General features: G+C 38.5%; 1 protein-coding gene across 2 annotated transcripts in view; it reads right to left on the bottom strand.

The window, feature by feature from the left end:
* The window catches only part of PIK3R1 (phosphoinositide-3-kinase regulatory subunit 1), a 55,193-nt gene extending 27,571 nt beyond the window's left edge, over nucleotides 1–27,622 (bottom strand). Inside the window, exon 1 of one of the 2 annotated variants that reach the window (XM_069880726.1) lies at nucleotides 26,859–27,622. In XM_069880726.1, coding sequence (XP_069736827.1) covers nucleotides 26,859–27,192 — 334 coding nt within the window. In that variant the 5' untranslated portion in view covers nucleotides 27,193–27,622. Of the gene's footprint in view, nucleotides 1–4,011; nucleotides 4,172–26,858 lie in introns of those variants that run through there. The other variant, XM_069880727.1, reaches the window with a different exon arrangement.
* Between the last annotated feature and the right edge of the window lie 275 nt (nucleotides 27,623–27,897).

Below are 27,897 nucleotides of genomic sequence, written 5' to 3' on the forward strand. Positions count from 1 at the left end.
CAAGTAAGCAGAAAGCTGAATAAAAATGATGACATTTGCATTTTTATAGCATTTTCTATCAGGCACCTCAGTCAGTCCTAGAACTCCTCTACATATTGCCTAAGAAAACACAATAAAGTTTGAAGTGTATGGATGGGAGAAATATAATGCAAGGAAGAAGAGAAAAAAAATCTGAAAACATTACATACAGCATGCACCAGATGAGGGAGCTAAACTCACCATCATCTGGAAGCTGCTGGTTTCCCTGGGTAAAACAGACTTAGAAAGGTCTGAAACAGCAGTAGAAACAAATATTTCACACTCATACAAAAGTTCCATGACTTCTGCTTGCTTCCAGTTTTCAAGCATAATATTATTAATGGTATAGATTTCATGAAACAAGAATTTTCTTGGAGTGGTTAAGAATGAACAGCTGTATAATCAAGAACGTTTTGCAGATTCAAGCAAAGCTGCATAAGGATTTTATACAAAGTAATTTTTCACGCAATCCAGTTTCTTCACAGCGAGAATACAATGTATAAAGGAATGTTCTGACTCTGCAATGTGAGGGATGATCTATCTCTTAAGCACACTACTTTCGCCAAAAGATTAATTCAAAAGCTTTAGAACAGTCCTGTTTAACTCTTGGAAAGCAAGAATGTTTATATGAAGATATTATTATATCACTGCCAGAAACATCTGGCATAGTTTGATGGATAATGATTGATAAACAAAGATAAATCACTGAAGCAAAAGCTACCAGTTGCTTACATGGCGGTGACCTCTGCCCGATTAAACTCACCATGGACAAACAGACAGCAATTCTTAAAACAAACGCATGTGTGCCTACATGCACAGGTATACATTCATGCACACACATGCATTTCTATAAGATTGAAACTCATGGAAATTATAAGGGTAACTAAGTAGATGGAGAAAAAGAATAGAACACAACAGTGAAGTATCAACAGAGAGTTCTTAATGAAAAACTTTTAGACAGGCAAAAAAAATGAATATACCACAACCAAGAAAGAAAAAGCAGACAATTTTGGCTGAGAATATTTTGGAAGCAGCAATTACATTACTGAAGTCAGGAAGTGCAGAAAACTGAAGAGAGAAATGAAAGACAATAAATAATTAGTATTTATGAACTAGTAAGAGAAGTGAAGCATACTGGGGCACTGAGACATGTCCCTTGCAAAAAGAAGCAGAATGATGGTATGATAATGATGGAATACTTTCCAGTCTATTCATAACTGAGAAAGACATTAGAAGTCCATCTGCTGGTCATTACAGTTTAACTTAGGAGACCCAGAAAACGAGCATCCCAAAAGAGTTGCCTAAGCAGATCTTTGGCCTGCTGATGATAATTTTTAATTACTTAAGGAAAATCAGAGCAGTTCCTGGGATCAAGAGCTCTAATGCCTGATCCACACCATGAAAGGACGAGTAAGATGACTACATGCTGGTTACATTATCAGTCCTGGGCAAAACAGAGGAAAACCTGATACTAAACTCATATGATAGAACAATCGAAGACAAAGCTGTAACTAAGAATTGTCTGCATAGCTTTTTAGAGAATAAATTCCATTAGAAACCACTCTACTTCCATTCTTTTTGGCACTGTAGTTAGCTGGAAAATGTAAATGAGCAGACATAACAAGCTCTGAAGTTTTGTCAGATATATGACATATTGGTATAACATGGTGATTAAAAGCTACATTCAAAGAAAGAACAGGTTACATAGGTGGAGCTAACCAGCAGATTTCCAAGTATAGTCTTTTATGCAGAACAAGCTACTCAGGGAAGGAATGGACTTTTCATCTCTCTACACTGTCAAACCACTTTCAGATTGCATCTGGATCACCTTTTCTAACTTAACGTCATATTCACTTTATCAAACACAAGTTGGGCATAAATAGAAGATGCTGCACTCCAAGCAACCTCTACTGAGGCATCTTGAATTATGGCCTATTTGATTTGCAATATTCAGATTTATAACATTCAGTTCCTTTTACCCCAAACTATGAAGCTATATTACGATGAGGGCAAACGTACTCAAAGAACAAACGGAAGATCACATCAGAGTCACATCAAAGGGCACGGTAGGAAAACACTCAAGATTATGAGATACTAACAGACTAACCGAATGCTAAGGGCGTCAAATACATCTGTTACACTGTAGCAGAGAAGAACAGGTTTTAAGAACAGAGTTTACACAGTCTTACTTATAAAACAAAATTTCTGCTCCCTTAGGTAGCAAGGTACATTAAGTACTTGTCTCTCTTACATCACAGCAATGAAACCACATCATTTCTGAACAAAGATGCTAATCTCATAATTCCTGCTGGCGGCATCATGAAGCAAGAGTCAAAAGTCTAATCTGAAACTGAGGAAAGAAAGAAGAGACAAAGAAATAGAAACAGAGGATGGACATTTGCATATTTCAGGTGACAGCTCAGCAGTTCAAGGACAGTCCATCCAAGCTACTATGCAGCAGAGCGCACCATGCTTTCTTGCATTAACCAAGATGTGCCTTGAAATCATCTCATGAAATACACTCCAAAAACCTATGAACCAAGTATATTTAGAAAAATTATTCCGTTTTCTACTAGATTTAGATTTTCTACATGAGGGATGGAGTCCAAACAAAGTGAAAAGCAGAATCCAGTATTAGGTGAAGACTTCAGTTCATGGGAAGAAGCTCTTGCAGGGTCAAGAAAGACACTACAGAAAATGGTTTGCCTCCACAGGACATAAAGAATGGTCTGGATGTAGACCTTGTCCAGATTACCTAATCAAAGAGTGCCTCTTCCTCCAGCCTACCTGACACTTCAGGATCTACACTTTAAACAGGATCTTAGCTTATAAACTAGGCTTGTATCATCATCTGTTACTGAAACTCTTTCTTGTACAGTATTCTTGGATTAATAATATCCTTCGTGAAATTGAAGGGCTTTGTAAGCTACATATTTACCTTTGTACTTAAGGAACATCTATAACATGTCACCAGAACATATATATATGTAAACAAATGGCACACTGGTTAAAAGGAAGGATTTCCAACACTCGTCTGCTACCTTAAAATATGCAATTGGACAACCATTAATATTTTAGGACTTCAGAGGATTTCTGATAGCTCTTCCCCCCTGTACCCCATTCCTTCTCTTCAAAAATGGAAATTTGTATGTACCAGAGACATTGATGAACTTTTAGATATGAAGAGAGCCTTTAACATAATGACAATCTATTCCATGAACACATAAATTGTAAAATACTTGTGTATTTGACTGAAAACTCAGGATATTAATCTCTCTTTTAGTACTATGCACACACTTGTGAGTATAAACTCTACAGCAAAACTACAAATGAACACATGCACATACACAGTGGCAGGTACAAAACCTGCAGTTGCCTTGAACACAACAACAGAAGACTACATCTAAGTCACACAGTTATATATTGAAAAAATAATGCACTTTATCAACACATAGAAGGTATTAACAAATCAAAATCACTTAAATGTCTCACTTGCTCTAGGATTTCCTACTCATTGTGCCACCTCTAATATAATTATCTCATAGCATCACACCGACTTTAAACTTCTGAACATTTCCACAAAAGAGAAAGTACATTCATTTAAAGGTGAAACGCCTTACAAAACACATATCTTTCAGAAAAACAAACAAACAAACAAAAAACCCAAACAGACTTAACGGTACTTGTAGAACTGAAGGCAGTTTAAAGTATTTACACAGAAGACACCCAAGTTTGGGAAAAGTGCCCTTCAATTTCAAGATGCTGACAGGAAAGGGCAGAGGCTCAGCCAAGGAAAATACCACCTAACTTTGGGAAAAACATGCTGACTCCTAGAAACAGAATAGAAGATATCCTTACAGAAGTCCTGATTCTAGATTAGGTGAAGAAAATTCAGCATGCGTCTTAAGATCTACGGAAGGAAAGGAAAGCTTTTCAGATAGGTCAGTCTCAGCAGAAGAGAGTGAAGGCCCTCATGCAACCTGTATTTAGTACCTGATTTTAAAAGTGTCTTTTGCTTTGAAGCGTGCTGTAGCACAGCACAAAGGTCTGGAGAACCAAGTCCACTCTTAAGAATCTGAGCAACTTTGTAGATCCTTTTGCTACAATCCAATATCAGTTTTTCACTTAAAGCAATCATTTTTCCCTCCGAGTCCTGTAATTTTTTTTTTTAAATTCTACGGTCTCCAAAATGTTAAGGTCCTGAGAAGCTGTCATGCAGTTTTTGTGCCTTCTTTCTAATCACAAGTCTAGTAGTGGGTCTCCAGATAGTAAGGAAGCTTCTGATGACACATGAGAAAAGCTACATTTTCCACTAGCTCTATTTTTACCTTGCGACAGCGAGAACCAATGAGATGAACCACAAGTCAGGGTTTGCTCCTATCTGCAAACTCTTCCTTCTCTCTGATACAGACAGTCCTGTACAGCTCCAAAGCAATGGCAGTGTGGGAGATGAGAGCATACCTTACGTTCAAGGGTTGCCAACACCGCTACAAAGTGCAAGATGAAACCAGTACACAGCTGCACCTTTTGGAAGGGTTCTCAGTAAAAAGAGATACTTTGGAGTTAGTATCTGGCAAGGACAAGTGGAAATTTAAAGCTGGAATTTGGCTTCAGACACTTCTGAGCCAAATCTTTCATCACCGCCAGAAGATGAATGAAAAATGAAAATATATAAAAAGACTATAGCTTAAAATGTAACAATACATGGAAAGGAGTTTATTTCTAAATATTTTACAGGAACTATATCTTAACATTACTTGAGTAAGTTCATACCCATGCTTGGTATGGAAAATTTGGGATCCGTGGGAGCTTGCTTTCTTGACTGAAATGTTACTTCAGGAGTTACGTACTCTACTAGGTACTGGGAAACAGAATTAAAAAAATGTCCCACTACTATCACCCATCTTCCTTGAAAGAGATTCTGAATTTCAATAAGGATTCATAATGGCTGAATTTAATAACATATAGAAATAAATACCAGAGAGATCTGCGGACCATAACCTTGCCTTAACATTTGTAATTTAGAGACCTGAATGGTATTTACCAAAAGATCAGGCAGAGTGTTCAGAACTGCCTAGCTGCTATTACTGAAAGAAAGACAAGGTTAGAGTGAAAAGTTGTTGTCACTGTGTGTCTCAGATAAATCAAGGGCTGTAATAGAAAGTAAATTCAGCTGCAATTGCTGGAAGAGTAAAGTACCTCTCCTTAGACCCCAATGACCTGAGATGATTTAGTCTGGCTACAGTTAAAGTCTTCTAGAGGCTAAAAGCATCACTGAAAATGGCAGGAGTAAAAGCTTGCTCAGGGTTCAACCACTTTCTCCTGTACTGCTTTCATTAGCAAGATTTTAAAAGACAGCATTTTTAATGTAAAAATATGAAAGTTATTTAAGCTTCAGTGAATTTGACACATCATTACAAGTGGCTTAATAAGTCTGTCTACTATTACTTGTCTTTTATTTTTATCAGATGTCATCAAACAGGCAGACTACAGACTCAGAATACCACAGAAGCCTTAGCAGCCAAAGGAGACTAGATCCAGGAGAAATGAAGAGAGGTGAAGATTCCTACAAAAAGGAGTGGTATGGCCCACCAACACTATCAGCCTTCAGTCTCCCAAGAAGTCCATTTGTATGAAGGCAGAAAAATGTCTGCAAGTCAAGATTTATTGCAATATGAATGACCACAGAGCTATAAAAAGGAATAGTGAAATGAAGCCTGCTAGTGACCTTACATGACTGGAGTACAACCGGGAAACTAGATAGAAATACCGTCAATTCTAAAATCCTTCAATACTATACAGCCAGCGCAGTCTACTTCTTTCACTGGTGAGTACATGTCAGATACGAACTAGAGGATGAACTAACAACTTGATTCAGATATTCTCTGTTAATGGTATGCTGAATATTTTAGCTGCAGAGGGAAATACAGGATTATACTGTAAAAATGGTTTATCACGTCAGCTGTCATTCATCTTTTTCTTCATCTTCAATGGAGAAATACCTTGAATAAAGCAGAACACCCTTCCTAGGGCAACTCAATGACAACATTTAACCCTCACTGACAAACAGCACTCAGCTAATACGCTTCTGGACTTCAAATAGCTTTTCTAAGCATCCAGATTTCTGCTAAAATTCTATTTCTGCAATACAGAGTGACAAGAACTTTTTGAAAACACTTATTCCCAAGCATGATGACTACTGGAGTTTTCAGCATGGCATTCTGAACTCCAGTCAGTGCCTGTGCACTGTCTAAAATCCAAAGCCAGCATCTCCAGAATCCTCTGTGTAAGGCAGGCACTGAAAACTTTAAACACCTATAATCTTGAAAAAGGGCATTTCAAATTTGCTTTTGTGGAAAAACATACACAACTTGTTATAATACATGTGGTATGTAACAGAAATATACGTATATTATGACTGGGCCATTTGTAGTCCAACCCTCTGAATCCAGGGGGGTTGGAATAAAAAGTTAAGGTTGCTTCATTTTATCCGGCTACAGACAACACATCAGAAAAGCACAGTCAGCTGTATAAGCCAATGCTGTAACTGAGACACAGCAAATACTTTGCCTAGATACTTTCCAGGTTTATCAGTCCATAAATGCAAGCAATGATCTGATTGACAAAATATCATGTGCATGGTGATTATGCAGGAAGTTTGAAGGGGAGGAGAACTGAATCCTCTCTTCATCCCCGTTTATAAAGTTGTATCAGCTGCACCCTTGGGGCTCAGGAGAATAAGGGGCAACTATGGGAACAGAGGGGAAACAAGCCCAGGAAAACACAAACTAGTACAAGAAAATAATCTATAAACTATAAATGATAAAACTAGATAGAACAAAGCTTTGATTTGATATAGAAAATCATACTTTCTAATGTACCAATTCTCCCGAAAGAAATCTGGGGTCTCTTTATCCTTCTCTGACAGAAAAATGAACACTTGTCACAGAGCTGCTGCCTTAATCAACAAAAATCCCTCTAAGACAAAACAAAACAAAAGTGTGGAGAGACAGAAAAAAAAGACAACAGTGTCCAGCTCAAGGAAAGTGTAGCTGCACAAATAATAAGAAAAATAAAACCACCAAGCAACTTAACGTAGAGTACTATATTCCTTTGTTTAATACTTTCAATAGTGGCTGCTAATCATATTTCACACTTAGTAATTTAATGTTTCATAAGCCCTATTTCTATCATTTGTTGAAATGGAAGTGATACTGTCTGTCCTGGGAAGGAATTCTGTACATAATATTCTATCAGATTAAACCTCAGTAACTTTATAAATTATGAGCTGTCAGGCACTTTTCTCATCTGCTACAGAATATACTTCTTAGAAACAGGAGCTATAAATAAGACAACAGATGTTCTTTGTTGGCTTCAGCTGAAGCACAGATAATTTTTAAAAGCAGCTTGTAGTCAAGACTGCTGTAAAGACAGTATTTTGCTTCCCTCTATGGGTGAGATTTTGCAATACTCCTTTAGAAACTAGAACTGAATTCTGGATTTTAAATGACTGCAACTATTTACAAATCGAATTAACAAATATAGAGAAATAAGCAGCCCTGTTGTGAGGAAAAATTACAAGGCTTCTGAAAAAAATATCAGCCAAGTGCAATATTCTGGCATGCAGTGCACTGCCTTATAATGTCGTATGTAATGCATAAACTGTTTTTGCAAAAGAAACCCCTCCAAAAACCCAACAGATGGAAGACCCACCTGCTTATTCAACTGGTCTTTCAAGAGCTGCAGGATAAGCAGAAACAGTAAAATAAGAAATATGCAAGAATGTAGTAAAAGATGCTTTTCTGCTTCTAGGTAAAGGAGGGCACTCAATAAGTCAAAAAGCACAGATAGGGCTCAGGACAGACACTGCTGGAGCTGAACTCCAAGCAGGCTAGCACCAGGGCTTTGTTACTGCCACCCTTCAGTAGAAGAGTATTCCAACTCCTTTCTGCAGTCTGGAGCACAGGACTCGGCTAGAGGGTTCCTAATGCTTTTCTCAGAGGTGGCAGTCTGATGTGTAATTTCCTCTTACCACTCATTCTCAAGGGATCACCCCGAGCCTGGTGTGATGTGCAGGAGCACAGCAGGTAGCAGTCCTGAGGAGCATCGCTTCAAGTGGAAAAGCATGTTAAAGTCTCTAAACAGAACAAGTGTCAGAGTGTGATTCGGAGGACAGAGAAGGAAAATATTTCAGTAATGCAAGACCTATTTTTCATGCCTTGTTGATGCCTACAAGTTCCCTGCCAGCAGTTTTCAGTCAGAGAGATAGTAGCAGACGACAGGTAAATGTCATGTGGGTACCAAGTCAATGCACCCCCACAACCAAGGAGATGATGACAGAGATGAGAGCAGTGGAAGGACAGGGTCAACTAAGAAGCTGGACTTGGTGAAACGCTTCTTTTGTCAAGTGATTCTTGTTATATTCCCTCCTTTTGCTTCAGGATTGCTACCCCAGGGTCAGTGAAGAGCTGAGCTCTGCAAGAATTTGAGCAATTCTGCACAGTTCTCCTTAGAGAGACTAACTGCCAATAAAAATCTCACCACAGCTTCTGCCAGTGGTTTGACATAAAACCATACAAGACATCAAGAAGGAAAATACATGACACTGATACAGAACACATCAAGTTTAGTGTGAATAGTGCAGATGACAAGCAGAGCACATTCCACTGGCAGCTGCATCTTGTGACCTACTTATCAGGTTCCCAGTGCAACCCTTAGGGTTACTGTTGTCATTAAACATCCAGATTGAAGTAGTAGAACCTAGAAGCCCTTATGAGAATCAGAACAAACTTGTGATCGTTATCTACAAACAAAACCTCCCTTATTGGTCTTGTGATTGATCAAGTGATCTCTTAGAACTGATGCCAGCTGACCTACCACAAACTCTAACTCATCTTTCCCAAGGATATTAAAGTCATGATAATCTATTAACTTCTGCACTCTAGACTTCCTTTTTTTACAAAAGGAGCAGTGAAACCAGTAAAAGCATAATTTATTTTAAAGAGCTTATATGCAAGTTAATAATAAGTTAACAATGAGTTCCTGTGCTAGAACTATTTTACCTAAAACACAGTGACATGTATCTTCTTATGAATAGTTTGGCACTAACCAGTCTCAACTGCCTTTCCACACAGGCATGGTGGCAGTTAATAATGGTGCCCCAGCAGCACCTGTTCTTTGTAACAGAGATAGGCCTGCAGGACTGATGTTCACTGAGATACTGGGAATGCTGGAACTCACTCCAGAATGTCCTGTCCCACCTCTAAGAGATCCCTATTCCTTACTACTGTTTCCTCTTTTTTGGTACCATGAAGTTGTTTCTTATGCAAGGTAATCATCTGTTTGTGATAACAACTCTACTTGAGAAGCATATCTTAAGGCATTCTTTTTTATTCAATAATCATAATCCATTAAAATTCAGGACAGTATGTTTTGCTCTGAAAGAATACTTGGGTTTGCTATATTTTTGCTGTGGGGAAACTAACGGGGGAAAAATGCAACAAAACCCCCTCGAACTACTCACAGGCAAGCAATCTAGAGGAAAAGAATAAGCTCTTTACCCCTGCAAGAAAAAGATAGTGTGTATTACTGTGACTGAGAATTCAAGTTGTTTAGATCTGGAAGATTTACATAAAATACTGGCAGAAGCTGCTGATAAGATAAAAGCCAAAACAGCTACTTCATCTTTTGAGGATTATGGGAAACAGTTACAAGTACACAGAAAGTTAAAAATGAGTGTATAGCAGTCACCCAGAAAAAAAATGCAGATAATAGTAACAGCAATCCAGCATCAGAAGGGCATTTTATTCTAGAAACTACTATATTTCAAAGCAAGCCTTTTCCTTCCTCTTAAAAAGAGGAAAAAGCTTAGGGCTCTAGCTGCAGCAAAAGAAATACAGAAATGCTGAAACGCAATCTTATAAGAAAGTAAAACTGGGTTAATCCTTGCAGTCATTAAACCACGGGCTGATCTGACACAAATACAGTAACAACATAATTATTAGGAAATTCCTGAACTAGATCTACAGACAGTTAATCCCATCATCACCTTTAATTTCAGATGAAGAAGAATACTCTCAGTCTGTATGCATCAAGATTTTCTGACTCATATCAGACACCCGTTGAGATTTCTCTGCATAGTAATGTCAACTCTGATTTCTCATTCTAATGTGTTTCACACTATCTAGATACTATACAAAATGCAGGAACTTAAAGACCTCTCTTCCATAAACCACTTTTTGTTCACATTCCACAGCTGAAGTACATTCAATTTAGACCTTGGTGGCTAAAGCAGTGAATGAGTTTCATGGACCTTTTGAAAACTGTAAGGTTCTCAAATGGCTGGCTAACTGAGACTGGACAAAGATCTTAGTTTGTGTACTGTCTAGCACACTAACTTGCAGAAACTCATATAGTGCAAAATCTGTTTATAGGAAGCATAAAAAAAGAATTGAAAATAAAACCAAAGATGGTGCTAATGAAAAACTAGCATGAAAAACTGGATATGTTTTTACATCACTTTTTGCAAGCCAAAGATTACCTGAATTCAGGGTAAAGAAGTATGAAATAGGATTTCAGTCTACGTTGGGAATATTGGTTTGTAAAGAGACTAAAAGCAAGAGGCAAAACCTGTCTTTAAGAAAACTCAAGCATAATTCTAAGCACTTCAATTAGAGAAATACTTTTGCAACCTCCAAGCAAGACCTTCAGCATTAAAGAGTTTAACAGGTCTAAAACAAAGCAAAATGTCAATCTTGAAAACAAGCAGTGCGTTGTGAGGGAGCAAGGCTAAGGAGAAGAGGTTGAAATAACTACAGAACTTATTTTGTAAGCAGTCCTGGAAAGCCTAAACTGCAGAGAGTCTGTGCAAACTCATAATATACACATACCTAGTTAAAAACTGGCAACATATTCCCTATTATTTTTGACTTGGATGGACCAAACGAAAGCTGCTCTTCCAGTGAAGCCGACAGGAGCTCTTTAGGTCCTCTACAAAGACTCAAGAGGCAAAGCAGTACTTTGACGACCTGCTTCCCTTCCTTGCCTCTAACATCAGGCAGTTCCCTTACACTGGCCATTTACCAGCACAGGTAAATGGGCTATGGACATTCTCTCACCTCCTTACAGAAAATTTGTGGGGAGAAGGATCAGTGCTCAAGCTGACTGCCTCTGAAATTAGGAGAGTACCGAGTGTAAAAATTAACATGCCAAGAATCTGTTGAATCTTTTGATCTGTTGAATACTTAAGTGCTGCAAGTGTACAGAGCTTCTACAGGTCATACACACAACCCCCCCCCCCCAAAACAGTTTTTGTACCATACTGCTTCCGTCAAGACAGTTGGCTAGTTTTCTAACTAACCTACTCACATCTGAAAACATAATGGCACTATCTAGCTATATATCTATTCTCTATTTCCACATACATACAAACAGAGCTTAAAGCTACAATCACTCAGTTGTTTCAGAATTTTGATTATAGGATGCAGTAAAGGAGCAAAAATACATTCCTAATTTGTACAAGATGTGATCAACCATGTGAAAAGGTCTTCCAGCTATGACTCACTAAGAAATGGGTGGAGGTTGGTGAGACTGAAAAGCTGCTAGCTGGAAGAAGCAAGCCTTCTTCCACACTGGCCACCAAGGACTGGGAATTGGCTGCTATTCTGTCAAAAGGCCATGTATATCCTTGTTGTTTTCCTGCTACCCTACTGGGGAAAAGTTAAAAAAAAAAGGAAGTCTCACATGTGTTTTTGCTTTTGTGCTCCAGAGAAATCCCTTGGTCATCTTGCCAAAAGAAAGAACCAGAGTTACCTTTATTTGACCCTACCAGAAGTGAACACCTCTTTCTCATTTCATTTTACCTTTCTTAAAGGAATTTATTGATTTATTTAAATGTAGACCATGCCCAGAAGGGAAAGGATGTCTCAACTCCCAGATCATTCCATGAAAACCAGTTCATTGTCGAGAACAGAAGGAAAAGGAATGCATTAATTTTAAAGTGACCTGATTTTTCAAACAGGCTTATGACTCCCTGTTTTTACAAGTAGTTCACATGAACTGCCTGCTACATCGGAACAAGCATCTTTCTACTCGTATCTCCTTCTAATTTTACCCTTACCCTTTCAAAGTTGAGCACAAAGCTGGAAAAACGTTGTATACTAATTTGTATAGCTGTGGCATCTTCAAAGAACTCTGCCGAGGCTTTTGCAAGATGAAGTTGTTCAAAACCGGTAAATGCAGTAGACAGCTGGTGTAACTCATGCAAGTAACTCTGCTACAGTACCTCCAGGTACACGGTGCTTGCAGGACTCAGAACTGCCAAACACAAGCCTACCACCTCCAAAAGGGTTCTACTGTTTCATGGTAAATGTGCCAATAATAGCCTCTTTTAGAGAGATGGATCTAAGCCGTTATCTGAATCTAGGTCTTGTCTTAAATGAAATGCTTTTTGTTCCATGGTTTGTTTGTTGTTTGGGTTGTTTTTGTTTTTTTTTTTTTTCAAATAGCACATTTCATCTCTCAGGGGAGCCAGCCCTTCTGCTTCTATTTCTCTTGTATTTCACTAGAACAGTCAGCTTTCCACCAGTCAGCTTCCCACATTTCAAAACTTGGTCTCAAACTGAGAAGTCTTAGAGAACAGGGTAAGAGGAGAGGGCTTGCTATTCTACTGACATTCAGCTAGGAATACATAATGCAAAGGATCAAGTGAATATTCTAGGCCACATGTGCCAACCTCTCCAGTCACACATACTCACTTTGTTTGGCTGCTGCTTACAAAACCTAGAATGACAGCTTAATTCCAAATTCCGTTTGGTTTTGTTTTGGTTTATTTTCCCCAAAACAGCTACAAATTACGTATCACCAAACTACATGTAGAAATTTACCTATACTGGGAGGCAATACTGTAGTCTTTCATCAAGTTGATCAAGACAAAGAACAAAGTTGCAGAGCCAGTTAAGAGCATCCACTTATGCCATGATCTGGCAGTGCTTTGTAAGGCTTCAAAGCAAGTTACTTTTTAAATTATTATTATTTCAGTCAGGAAAAATAAACTTGGACTAAGGATTTCTGACAGGCTGCGAACAGGTGAGCAAACCATACTTAACATGACAGAAAACTTTACATTGTCCGAAACATTAAATCCATATTGAAGTGAGAGAAATTCATGCTTTTACTTCTGCATGGCTATCAACTTGAGCCCAACAGAACAAATTGGAACCACATTTAAGTCTACGTTTTTCTGCTGGCTTTAAAGCTTCTCCACACTTTCTGCATATTATATAGTCTCTCTGTTTCCCTCAGCATTTGGTCTCTTTCTCATTTTGCTATGCTGTAATCCTGCCAGCCAAAGTGCCTTGCTTTTAATAAGTAGATCTGCCAACTTAAATGCTAGTCTTCTAAAGCAATAAAATAACGAAACACACATGAATGTCCTTGCACGTAATCTGTAAAATGCTTCTTGAGCCCACTACAAACAATTTTCGCAATTTGGAGTTTTTACAGGAGCATGCATTCACACAGTCTTGGTTTTCAAAGATCAAATGCAATGGTTCTTCAGAATCCTGCGTCTCGTTAGTACATACAAACCCAATGACCCTGCCATTTCCATACGAGTATCCAGAATATACAAAGTAAGAAAAAATGTAAAAACACAAGGGTTGTGCAGATGACTTCATAAGAAATAAGCATATACTCCAACATGGCATAGAGGCTTGGTGTAAGACAGATTCCTTCAAGGCAGAACACTCTTCCCATGCCCTACCGTGTCTGGAAAGTTAATGAATAACCATTTCAGGCATTGAGAGTATTTTTTCTATCTCGTCCTTTACTCATTTATCTTCCACACTGAAGCTGCCTTGATTTCCACTTTCAAAACCAGTATTCCACAAAAGAGAAATCTGGTGTTGGATGGTAACAACACAGTACTTCAGGAAAAAACACTATCACACTGGGATGAAATCACACCAACACATCTCTTAATAAAATAAGGTTGCAGTTTAACCACTGTAGAATAAAGATAACAGCACCAAGACCAATTGGAAAGCCCTGCACCTGGATCAGGGCAAGCCCAAGCACTGCTACAGGCTGTGGAGAAAGGACTGAGCGCAGTTCTAAAGAGAAGGACTTGGGGGTGTTGGTGGATAAGAAGCTCAACACAAGATGGCAATGTGTGCTTGCAGCCCAGAAAGCCAACCACATTTTGGGCTGCACCAGAAGAAGTGTAACCAGCAGGGGAAGTGATTCTGCCCCTCTAGTCTTCTCCTAGGAGATCTCACGTGAAGTATTGTGTTCAGTTCTGGAGTCCTTAACACAGGAAAGACATGGATCTGTTAACAGTGAGTACTGAGGAGGGCTATAATGATGATCAGAGGGCAAGAACACCTCACATAAAAGGACAGGCTGAGTGAGTGGGTCTTGCTCAGCCTAGAAAAAGAGAAGGCTCCAGGGAGACTTTATACCAGCTTTCCAGTACTCAAAAGGGGTCCTACAAGAAAGCTGGGGAGGGGCTCTTTATCAGGGAGTGTAGTGATAGAATGAGGCATAATAGTTTTAAACTGAGGGAGGGGATATTTAGTTTAGATATTAGGAAGAAATTTTTTACTACTAAGGTGCTGAGGCACTGGCACAGGTTGCCCAGAGAAGTAGCAGATGCCCCATCCATGAAGATGTTCAAGACTAGGATGGATAAGACTTTGAATAACCTGATCCAAGGGAAGGTGTGCTTGCCCATGGCCAGGGGGTTGGAATGAGACGACCTTTAATATTCCATCTAACCCAAACCATACTATGATTCTACATCCCTGAAATGCATATTTCTGTTGCAAGACATACTGTACATATTATAAAACTCTGAACTCTCAGAACTGGGAAACAAATGAGACAATACTAAATTATGTCATCACATCTGTTGAGTCTGTGCTCTCACACTAATTATCCTTCGGCTTTGAGGCTTAAATATGTATTTTTGCTAGTGAAGCTGGATGATGCAGGCACAGGTACCCCAGGAAGATTTGTTCTGCAAGAAACTGTCTTGTACATCCAGTCCTCAATTAACTGAAGCCAGCTGTGGAGGGAGCTCCTTCTGACAAATAAAGCCTTACACTTAATGCAAACTTAATGCAGCTCTGGCTTCTGGTTTTAGTTATCTTGATGAATATTTAAGTGCTAGTGTTAAGAGTTCTTTAAGTTAGAGTTCTAACCCCAATTCAGCTTTCTGAAGTATTTTTCCACATGAACTCCATATTACTGAGATTAACCTTGAACTATCTTAAAATCGTCTTTCTTGCCCTTCTCATTCCTCACAAGAATTATCACACCACCACTGCTCACAACGGTAACCTGAAGATGACTTGGTATTTGTGAATATGATGATCTAGGAAGCTGTTATCAGCCACATCACTGGAAAGAACACAAGAGGCAATGAAGAAACCAGTTGCCAAAGAGACCGAAGGCTGTGAAGATGGCTTATGACCACAAACTAAACAACCAGAATGAAGCAATTCTCATTCAGCGAAAACCTCAACAATGAACAAAGCAAGGGTTAGCAGGAAAATGGATCAGGCAACTATGTAATTAAAAACTCTATCAGATGGAATACACTACAAGAAGGTGTAATTACATGTACAAGTTTTAGATGCCTAATTTTACAATCAATGTTCCTCTACTATAGCATGTAATTCACTGCATATGTGTGCATGCATCAAAGTAATAAAGCTGTATTTATTGTAAATGTAATAATTTGTTACAATAACAGAATATACAATTAAAATTGTCACCATATCATTTCCTCAATCATAAGAAACTCTCGTTACTGTCACACTCCATTTCCCAAGCAGGCACCCCTAAGAAAAACAGCCTTGCCGAAGTATCACAGAATCATAGAATCACCAGGTTGGAAGAGACCCACCGGATCATCGAGTCCAACTATTCCTATTAAACACTAAACCATGCCCCTTAGCACCTTGTCCACCCGTGCCTTAAACACCTCCAGGGAAGGTGAATCTACCACCTCCCTGGGCAGCCTCTGCCAGTGCCCAATGACCCTTTCTGTGAAAAATTTTTTCCTAATGTCCAGCCTAAATCTCCCCTGGTGGAGCTTGAGGCCATTCCCTCTTGTCCTGTCCCCTGTCACTTGGGAGAAGAGGCCAGCACCCTCCTCTCTACAACCTGCTTTCAGGCAGTTATAGAGAGCAATGAGGTCTCCCCTCAGCCTCCTCTTCTCCAGGCTAAACCACCCCAGCTCTCTCAGCTGTTCCTCATAAGGCCTGTTCTCCAGCCCCTTCACCAGCTTTGTTGCTCTTCTCTGGACTCACTCCAGAGCCTCAACATCCTTCTTGTGGTGAGGGGTCCAGAACTGAACACAGGATTCAAGAAGCGGTCTCACCAGCGCTGAGTACAGAGGGAGAATAACCCCCCTGGACCTGCTGGTCACGCCGTTTAAGATACAAGCCAAGATCTAACAGTGTGGAGCAAATTTTTCACATGCATTAGTAAAGAGGACTGAATAGAACAGAAGAAAATAACATGGTGAAAATCATCTCTATACTATCATCACCAAATACAGTTATAAGTGTGTCCCCCAAATAAAGATATTTCCATTACTACATTTGCAATTCTTAACTATATTAAGCACAATACAATGGCTAAAAACTTAAGTCATTTACATTAACTATGTTCTAAAGAGAGGAGTTTGGACTAATTAGTAACACTTTAAATCTATCTAGAAGCTACAAGCTTGATACAGACATTACCAACTGAAACTCCATGCTGTGCATTAGCCCAAGACCTCAGAAAAGATGATCATAACAGCATCTGCCTTCTACGTCTTTGAAATACGTGAATGGGCAGTCAAGACACTGCTATTTGTACCAGTGTTCACCACACAGTACTTCATGCACATTCATATTATATGCAATCTGGTATACTGCAGTCTCTTTAGAACAAGGCTAGCATTTGTGCTCCAAGCCCTAAAGGCAATGGGAATTTTGCCTGAGAAGCAAAAATAAGAACTGTAATATTTGTCCCAATGCTAAACCTTGACTATAGGTCTGATACTGTTTCCTTTAAAGTCAAAATCGGTTTTGCCACCAATTTAAGAGAATGTAGGATAGGAACCTGCTGCTTCTTGTATAAACAAGTATTTTTAGTAAATAAAAAAGAAACCCAACCATGCATAATATTTTTAAGAACATCAGTACTTCAAAATAATCTTATTTGTAGTTTGCATCCAAAGGGATTTTTAATAAAAGATTTTAATACTCTATTTAGAAGAAAGCAGCTCACATTAATAAGCATGAGCATGTTCCTTCTAAACTACCAGACAACCTACCACAGTATTTGATTGACTGGCTATTTAGATCAAACAGACAATGAAAAGCAAAAAAACCCACCACCACTCTCATCTTACTGGCCTCTTCTTACTGTGTCATAATAAAACCCTAGATATTTGTCTTGGAGGAAACATCTGGAGAAAAAGCGTAACAGTAACTGCCTTCCCCTTTTTTTGCTAAGCTGAGCATGCAACTCAAATTCATGCATCTTAAATCATTGGGGAAGGCACCCACAGCCCACTATCCTTTTCAGTACAAGTTTTAACAGTGAAGATATGAGACTTTTAAATGTCACTATGTGACTAGTCCAAAACAATGATTAGTACTACATACAACTTATAAGCGCAAAATGTTCCTCTAGCAGAAAGTAAGAGTTCTCTCAAAAGCGAGAAGGCAGTTCAAGAGAAATGAGACATCATGCCAGTCACTCTGTAGTAAATACGGTTAAACCACTGACTTAATACAACCCCCTAAAAGTGTCCTGATAATAATGAGATTGTAAAAATAGAGAGATTTTGCATGGAGAGGTTGCAGCTTACACATGCTACCAGAAGGGTTTTGGAGTTGTCAGGACTAAGCATGACCCAAAAGGAAGTTAGAAAAACATGAAAGCAAATGAGGAATGCATGCTAATTTTCCAACTAATGGTACTAAATTACAGCAAAGCAAACAGAATTCAGACATTCATCCCTCTGTGCCCTTAAGGACCCCTCACTGAGTGAACAGAGGTCCTTTATTTGTGGACATGCAAGACAAAGTTTTTGCTACATTTTTTTTTTTTGAATGTGAGTTCCTTAACACTTTCTCTATTAACTCAGCCAGATTGCAAGGACCACTAAAACCTCCTTTGTTCTCAGAACTGCCTAGCAATGCAACAAAAGGCCTCCCTAAGTCTTTTTCCCTATAAGAAAATTGCTTATGTAGGCTAATGACTAGCTACACTACTCTGGCTTCAGAACAATGGAGTCGATTTGGACTGGTAAGAATATATTTTAAATTATACTCAAATATCTGTACAGTTTTGACTTCAAAGTACCCAAAATAACTTGTTTCAAAATGTCAATGGATGACATTTTCTGATGTTTCTCCCAAGGGAGCAGTTATATTGCAAACAGTGCAAAAAATATCGAACACAGTATGACAGACTGTACTACAGTAAAAGGTACAGAGCCTGGTCAGCCAAGAGCATCCTGTTCTAGATGAGCTCTCGAAGGTCACTGACCTCTTGCAGAAGACCCATGCACCAGTGGAGCTGGGAAGACCAAACGAACAGATGACACCTCGTTCCACTCCACAGCGTCCTGGAACCTCACAACCCTTTGCAGACCACAGCAGGGCAGATGCCCCAAGCATATGCCAGCCAAGCAGAAAATGAAGGAGGGCTTTGCCATGGCCTCTGCTGCTCCTCACCTGTGCCAAGCAGCCGTGTCTCAGAGGGGAGAAAATGCAAGGCTATGTTCGTAAACATAACAAAAGTTTCTGCATCTTCACCCAAGCACAGCACATGAAAAATGGTGAATTAGCAATAGTGGACTGGAACGTGTGGTCACAGGGTCGAACACCATGTGCATGTAAGAAAATGACTGAAAATCTTTGCCCTTATCTGCTTATTTATGGAATGTTCCTGGACAGAAAGATAACAAAACCAGACACAGCTGTGCAGCCTTATCTACCACAGCACATAATTAGTGGTTTCTTTCATTAATTCTCCAATTTAAATGCTTTGGCCTACCTCCAGTCAAAAACAGCTTAGAAAGATGGCTTGGAAATTAAGAGGTAACCTCACAAATTAAAAGCCTTCCCTTTAAGACAGGCTGCAGGAGAAGCTTTAACATGGTTTGAAACATGGGTCTGCAGTGTCTGATACCATTTAAAAGTTTTTCCACCAAGAATAATTCTCCATGCTTATCTGCTCCCTACAAATCTTGTCCAAGTGGGATGAGGAAATCTAGGAAGAACTCAGTGACAGCACTAAAGTTTTCTCTCCTAACCCCAACAAACAAATTCCACTGTTGTATCTGTAAACAAGACATAAAAAAATGGTGCAATCATGCTTCCCGGGACATGAAATCCCTTCTCAGACTACAGACCTCAGTTTGTGTTACTCTCCCTTCACTCCCAGCTGGTGAGCAGAAGGATACAGCAGCATGTCTGAGCACTCCTGTGCATTCTACCAATCCAATCCCACAGGAGAAAGAACAAGGAAACCCCTTGAATTACACCAGTCTGATGTGTATAAGTGGAATAGTTTGGTTTTTGGTCAGTATATTTACACTTCTGAGTGTGCAGGTTTTTTAGAAGGAAGCATCAAAACTTGAAAGGAAAACAGAGTTATCTTTGTTTTTTCCACCATAAAGAAACTCAATTTAATAAAAGTAAAAAACCAAAACCAAACCAAAAAAAATCAAAGCAATCACAGAGGAAAACCAGGCTCGTACACGCCTTGCCTATTTACTGAAAAATACAATAGCTGTGCAAGAGCTTCTGGTTGCTGAACGGACCAGAAGAATCTGTTCTTTTTGCAGCAAGTCTGACTTCTGCAGGAGCATCTTTCCATCCTGGACACTAGAGTGGTCTGCTAGCAGGGATGAAAAAATGGCATGTTCAGACCTGTCAAATCTCACTTCTTGCCCTAGTGAAGAAATTATCTCGGATGTTAACCTCTGGGAAATGCTCTAACACAAAAATGATGTCAAGCATATATGAACAGATCCAGAGGATTATACAAGCAAATTGTCTGACAGTTAATTGAACCATTAAAGACCTTCTTCATAATTCATACCATTAACTATAAAGTATTTCTGAAGAACGAGATATTCTTGAATTATATTTTTAAAGTTGAGAAATCATACAGAATTACATTGTTTCCTAGCTCAGGGCAATACCAAGTTCCTGAAAATTTGTCCTTGGAATTTTGGCAACAGACACATACTACCTGAAAAGCTGTCAGCATAAGTATTATTTTTAAATGTTGTCTTACATGCAAACTGTTCTATAAGTGGATCAACACATGGTGAGTACTGTTTGAGTGCTATTCTTGTGGACTGCTGTGTACAGCATTCATAAAAGACTGAACAACAAGCAGTCAAGATAGTACAAAAAGTTACAGCTGCTAATATCTTACCGAGGACTTCAGGTAATGTCCAAGGATGCAAGCATTTCTTTAACAAAGTGCAAAAATGTAATACATAACAAAAAAGAAAAAAGGAAAAAAAAAAGGCTCTTCTATTATTAATGAAACCACAAAATAGAATTTTATTATAGCACATATTTTACTGAATTCATGAACAGAAGTTAGCAAGCATTAACCAGAGTTACTACCTTTTTATCTTTTAAAGCAACAAATTCTCTTTAAATTCTACCAAGTACCTAGACTGTCACCGAAGAACTCTCAGGACTTAAAAATCTTTCTGCAGTAAAAATAAATATTTGTTTAAAATCTTGTAATTTCCCTTCTAATTCTTAGCTATGCACACAAAGGAGTTCTTTGTATTCTAGCCTTCAGATTGATTTCATGGATGTTCATCACGGAAAGCAACTTTGCAGCAAGATGTAGACGTGAAAGAGTGCACAGCCAGCTGCAATTACAACACCTGTGTTCTTTCACACAAGAAAATCTGGATGCGTACATGGCATCACACAACTGTTTGAGTAGGCATGGTTATTTGCTCAGGGTGCAGAACAATCTATTCTTGGCAAATACTTAGCAGCATGTGTTGCTGAAACTCACAAACTGATGTTATCATATGCAAACCTAAGTAAGAATTTTCTAAGCAGCACTTTTTTCAGATGTTCCTGGATCACAGCTACAGGGAGAGAAGCATGCTACTTCACCTTTGCCTTGTTATAAATCTGCCTCAGGAACATTTATGTCAGCAGGAGTTATTAACAGACTGAATCTATATTACTGAATGCTAAAGAAAGGTAACCTAAGTCACCCAGCATAATGCCACCGTTGTATCCTCAGAAAGTCATATTAAAATTGGTGTGATACAAAACAGACAAATATTTTTATAGCATCAAAACAGGAGTGCAGTATTCTTTCAGTTTTGTGTAACAAAAGGCAGTATTTTTCTAGACTGATGGATACAGCTCGTAAAAAATGCATTTCAGCCACACAAGCCTTTTCAGATCTGAGGTCATCTCTGAGGATCAAAAGGGCGTTCTGTGTGCCCAAAGAAATATCTTTTTCCCAGAAATATCAATTGACCAACTAGAAAACTCTTCTTAAAAGCACCCTCTCACTTTTATCCTATGACATTAAAACAGAACATGGAAGATTTTGGTATTGCAGCTTCTCCCTCCCTCCTCTACCAGCAGGTGGGGCCACACATCAACCACGGACTTGCCCAGATCCACCGTTAATACACAATTTATACTTGTATTTCCAAGTGTACCCTTGTGCTCCCTGTGGTGCTCACGAAGACTTTTGTAGTCACTATCATCATGATTTTATCACTGTGAAAAAAATGCTCTGCCTCAGTTTAAAACAGCCTGCAAAATCCTTGTTTTCATTAGCAATATAGCAGGTGGGAAGAACTAGTTTTCAGATACACATGTTCATCTGGCAGATAGAAATTTGCCTCCTACACTAAGAAACATGACCACAAGCAGCTGGCAAGGCCCTCTGGCAGGAACCCGCCCCACTTCCCAGTGCAAGTCAAAAGCAACTTACTTGAGTAGTTCATGACTACAGGGCAGTTTTGGCAACTGCAGCAGGACAAAAGGCTTACGCTCAAAACAGACTTTTTAGAATGAATCAAAGAGTTCTGGTTTCAACAGCAAATACATTTATCAAATGAGATAGTGACTCATCACTTCACCCCATAATTTCCTTTTTCCATTTGCCTAAATCAGGAGAGATGATGACCATTTTCTTCCTAGTGGAGGCTCCGGGCTCTCTGCATTCCACTCACTCTTACAGCCCTTGATATAGAAGTATAAATAATTTTCAGAAACACAATTGCTCTACTGGCTTTAGAGCAAAATTAAAGAAACAAATCCTACAGCATATTCAGTTCAAGCATGCACAAATGGTTTTATGCTGTCAGTTTGGACCTTTGTCAGACATTGCATAACCTGGCCTCTGAAATGAGTTTCCAAACGTTCTATGTCATTATCTTTGCCTAATTTGCTGATCACGAAGAAAAATCATAAAGAAAGGTGTTTTGCTTTGGTTTTGTTTTTTCTTTAAGAAAGAAACCTATGTTATAGTTTCAATGTCAGAAGGAAGAGCTTTGGATTATTTTTAGGTTCTAGACCACCTAAAATGTAAGAAGTGTCAACACACACAACCCTTTTAAGTTACACAGGAAGTTGCAGGAAGCTCTAAAACATCAAAACAGTCAAATAATATATATAAAGTTCCTTTCTGTCCTTCTGCAATCTGACCCTCATTTCAAAGTGGGAATTCAGCATTCCAAGTTAAATCTGGAAGTATTTCTGTTGATCAATCAAAACTTTATGCTCCAAAGTCTGCCTGAACCTTCACAATCCTGTAGAGGAACAATACTGCATGAACCAACACTAAACCTAAGCAGCTGAACCAGATGAGCTGAAAAGAAGTTCACAAAACTCAGCTGGACTCAGTACAGCTTATGCACTTTGTTTTCAGAGTTGGGCAAGACAGGGATAAGTGAGAGGAATCAACTCTATGTGGTCCTAAATTAAGAATGAACGCATTTGAAGAAAAAACCCGTCATATCAAATATTTATTGCTTCATGTAAACTTCAGATGTCTAGTGGAGGGCATGAAGATGACGTTATGCTGGGTCTCCACTGTTACAAGTGCCTTGATTCCTCTAGCAGCAGCCAGTCACCCTTGCCTAGCAGAAGAAGAAATCTGGGGAAAAGCATGTTGAGCCAGCAAGAGCCTCAGAACAGCAAGAGGAATTAAATCTTCCTTGCCACAGCTGGGACCTGTGCCAGACCTAAAACTGAGTGGTGCTAGAGAATTCCTGGGGCTCTTTATCCCCTTCATTTTCATATATTCGTAGTTGCAATAAAGGAAAAATTCAAAAAATAAAAAAGCCCCACAAACTTAGACTAAATGTACTTCTTTATTGACAATGGAAAGGGGAAGACAGCAAAAATATAACAGTCCTAAAATTTCAGTCAAGGACCCTCAGGGCTGGTCTTGACCAACGGTTCTAGAAATTCAAATGGGTCATAGATACAATAAAAATACGGAGAAAGATTTGACCCAAGCGTTGTAGTAAATAAACGAATGTCTTACTAGACTTTGAGACTACCAGAAGTTTTATTTGTTTTCAGATTGGCTTTAATATTTAAAAAGCTTCCTATTTATAAGTAAGACTGAGATTGCATAAGGCACTGCCTGCTGAGCCACTCTGTCCCTGTTACTAGCCTCAGTGACTGCGAAGTCTGTTGAGATGCCTATAATTATTCGCATATGAGTACTATGGCATTGTGACTAAATGTTGTAAAACTAATCTAACGCAAACCAGCTTGGATAGTGATGATCAAGTGAACAAGCTTAACAAAGCGAGTGGAAAAAAAAACCATTCAGAATAAATAATTAAGTATTAAAGACAACTGAAAATATTAGAAAGTTTTTTTTTTAATCTATGTATGTGTTAAAATTACAAGAACTTACATGATTATATATTCTTCATCTATTATATATATATTCTTTAGATTCTTGAAATTAAGTTTCTGATAGTCTTATTCAATATATACACAACAGGGGTACAGAAAGAATTGACTCTTCACAGAAGGAAAAAAGTATTTGGATTACAAGTAACCGAGGTACATTTAAGAAGCGTGCTCTGAGTTTCCCATTTATTTGTTATTTTGATCCACAGCAGTTTCAAATCATCAAGTACTGAAAACGTAAACTTGACTGTATTTGGTCAAGCACGTTTCATACTACGCATTAATTTATTTGAAATACACTCTAGGAGTGTAGAAAGAATTATCATCCTGGGAAGAATCTTCTGGCCCACTGCCCATTAAGTTGGCTGCTGGACAATGTTAACTGTGCTATTCCTGCACAAAACAGCAAAGCCACTAGAAAGTCAAACTTACATTACTACCTCATTCTTTATTTGAACTGTATTTTCTCCTGTACCTCTGGTTTCACCATAGGTATCTTTTTGGTATTATTCTGCTCACCTAAAAATTTCATGTTTGTTTTGTTTCTTGTAATACTTTTTCAGTGCAACATTTCCCAAATATGTTCCTAATATTTAAAGTGCTCTCTGCCTTAGTTCTTTACAGTATGAAGATCTGTAAAGAGACCACTTATTACCTTTTCCAATTTCTTTTAAGTAAACATACAGTATTTTAAAGGTAATTAAACTTCACTCAAGCTATCTGACTTCAAATTTCAGTGTTTCCCCTAATTCTGTTGAGGGTGGTCTAATCTCTGATCCTAGGACATTACCGAAGATTAGCCTCTTGCACTAACCTTAAATTTTTTTAGTTCAAAAGGAGTTACAGGAACTTACCTTTTTTTTTTTTTAATAAAAAAATACAAGGCTGGATTGCAAACTGATTCTTAAAACATTTTGGAGCACAGCAGGGTCATGCATGCAGACATAGAGACCAAGATTCCCCATAAATTAGCACATTTTCTTGTTTAAAATCTCTACAGTTGCAATCTATTAAAAATAAACAAATTGTATGTTAATAGTACTGTGTCCAGAGGCAATAAACTTGCCTTTAGGTGAGATCTAGTCACCAAGACTTGGAGCACTGCATCATCCTAAGGAAGCAGAAAAGCCTACATTTAAGCAGACGCCCCCCAAAATCTGCAGTGTAATTTCCCAGAGTAACTTCCAGCAGATGAAATTTCTTTAAGTGTCTGCTTCAAGCACAGTTCTGGGGCAGGCTTGGAAACTGCAAGATTAACACCAGGACTTTGCAGCACAGCGCTGTGGCCAGCTCACAGCATGGAGCTATGAACAGGAGTATCAAGCAAACATGAGTACAGAGATCAAGCAAGTTACAAAGCAGTGCTTTAAGTTTAAAGCAATTAACGCATCAAAGCCTGGGATGCTAGTTCCTTGATCACAGCGTGCACATCTGAAGAATGAGATTTTATTTCCACCCTCTGCTTCTCAAAGTGACCTGTCAGCACTGAGGTGTCTATCCAAAGAGCCATGCTTATTCTGTAGTTACATACAGTGGAGACAATCATCTCCACAAGTGTGTTAAGAAAAAAGCCAATGTCGTCTGATCAGCACATATTAGCATGCAATACAAAGAATGATCAAAGCAGTAAAAGTGTTTTCTTTCAAAATAAAATATCTCATTTTCAGGATTAATCTAATGAGAAAACATTGCCATATAAAAAAGTTCAGATTATTCTTATTAAGCCCCCACCAATCCAGAAATGCCTCTACCAGGTTTCCACTGGGTTGCCACAGTCAATTTTCTACATTTCTGTTCTTAACTTTGTTGATTATCAGCACAGTTGAATATAAACACACAGGCAAAGCAAAATGGAAGCCGATAAACTGACACTATAACTTTGCAAGTGATGCTGCAAACACTTCTATGGAGTCAGAGGCTAATGATGCCATTCAGGATTATGGAGTCACTGTGAGAATCAGGATGACATACTACAACTTGTATCTCCTATAGATAGAATCACTGAGAATTTAAGTAGTATTAGATGTTGAAGTAACATGAGCCATTCTAGACTTTCAAGAAGTGAGAGACCAATGTAAAAATTTATGCTAAGATGGATTTTGCTTGTTAATATGAAAAACTCAAATTCTCACCGTCAGCAGGTAAGTGACAAGTCACTTAAAGGGTGTTTTTTTCCAATTAAAAAAGATAAGACTCTTCTATTAAAAGCAGAGTTCTGATCAAATTGAGTTGTGCCCAACATAATGTTGCAAATTTAAGTTAAAAAGCAATTTATGTTTTAACAAAGGAAATATCTTCCTTTGTTTAAACATAATTGCTCTTTTATCTACTGCATGTCCTACTCCCAGAAAATGTTAACTCTGAATTTCTTTTCATAATCATTCTATTATTCAATTTTAAATACTTGCCTTTACTTTTAATGACACAGGTAAATCTCCACCACAAAGTACTTATTCTTTGCAGTTAGCATGAGATTTATAATAGGAACATGCTGTTTATCTGGAATACCGACTACTGGATTCACCAAGAAGTTTTTCAACAGTGAGCCTTTTGAACCACAGAGGAAAAGACTTCTTAGAAACCTAAAATAAATGCTACCCTGCTAATTCTCCATTTAAGTCTTCAGACTTTTGAACTACAAGCATACTTTCTAAAGCGTGAGATGTACCTCACAGTAAGTTATTGCTCTCTGCAGTGCCTGAGACAAAGTACATGAAATTACAGTGTGAGCTAAATATTATGAACTAGAAACATGTCTTAATTGACTGAAATGAGCCATACTCTAAAAGAGCTAACCAGATGGTGTTATATACATAAACGTACAGCCAGACAAGTCTATTGAATAAAAAATATCTGAAAAATATGGAGGGCACACCCTCCAAAATCAGTACTGACCTTGTTGCTCACTCTCTGCTTCATCTTTTGCAGGACTTGGTGCTACAGGAAGAGGTCGAGGAGGACGAGGCTTCGGAGTTGGGGGAGATATTTTTTTTCTTCCAATATACTCTACGTAAGTTCCTGGGAAATCCCCTCTCTCCCCTGTGGTTTCATTAAAGCCATTTAACCAGCCAATTTCTTCAGGCTTTGCTTCTTCCCCTTCACTGAATCCAAGTGCTAGTAAGGTACCTTTATTCACAGTTAATATATCTCCCAAGTGCAAGTCAATGTCTTCTTCGCGCTCTTTTTTGTAGTCATATAAAGCTCTGTATTGATATCCTTCAGCACTCATCTTGACAAATGATTTAACATTCAAAATTGTTATTAAACAGTATCAAAATACAATTGTCCAGTTATATTTTTATCTACAGAGAGATTCAGTATGTACCAAATGGGATAATAAAAATGTCAATAGCAATGTCTAAGTAATGAAATCCACTAGAAAATCAAAAAGCATCAGGACCTGTCATTTCACTGCTGATACTCTTACAAATGCAGTTATTCTGAGTCAACAATTGTTCCAGAAGTAAGTGCTCAACAACTTCTTCTATGCCTAGCAATATTCCTCCAACTATTTCCTTTTCTGAGCTTGCCGACTCCTCTGGGTCTCCATACTCAAGTTCAGCTGATTCTTGTAGCCAATCACACTTTCTTCAGATGGACTTGCCACAGACTGCCCATGTACCTTAAATAATCTGCCACCCAATAATCTTCACACATGCTTTTCCTGGAAAGAGAAGAGAAAACTGGTGAAATTGTTTCAAATTTTCTTGACAACTGCAAACTCGGATTCCACTTATGACTTAAGCTTTCTGCCACTGTGGCAGATGTGTCCCACAAGAGAGTCCCAAATAACAATAAAATAAAGTGACCGTACAAAACTATCTGCCAGCTAACACTTGTGTTTTCATAAAGGATGCAGGTCTACTTACTTGAAACGAATTTGCACCCCTGCTGTATAAAGCACTCTTCCTTCTGTGTAGCTTATGGGTATCAA

Source organism: Phaenicophaeus curvirostris, chromosome Z (assembly GCF_032191515.1).
Source record: "Phaenicophaeus curvirostris isolate KB17595 chromosome Z, BPBGC_Pcur_1.0, whole genome shotgun sequence".
Classification (NCBI taxonomy): domain Eukaryota; kingdom Metazoa; phylum Chordata; class Aves; order Cuculiformes; family Cuculidae; genus Phaenicophaeus; species Phaenicophaeus curvirostris.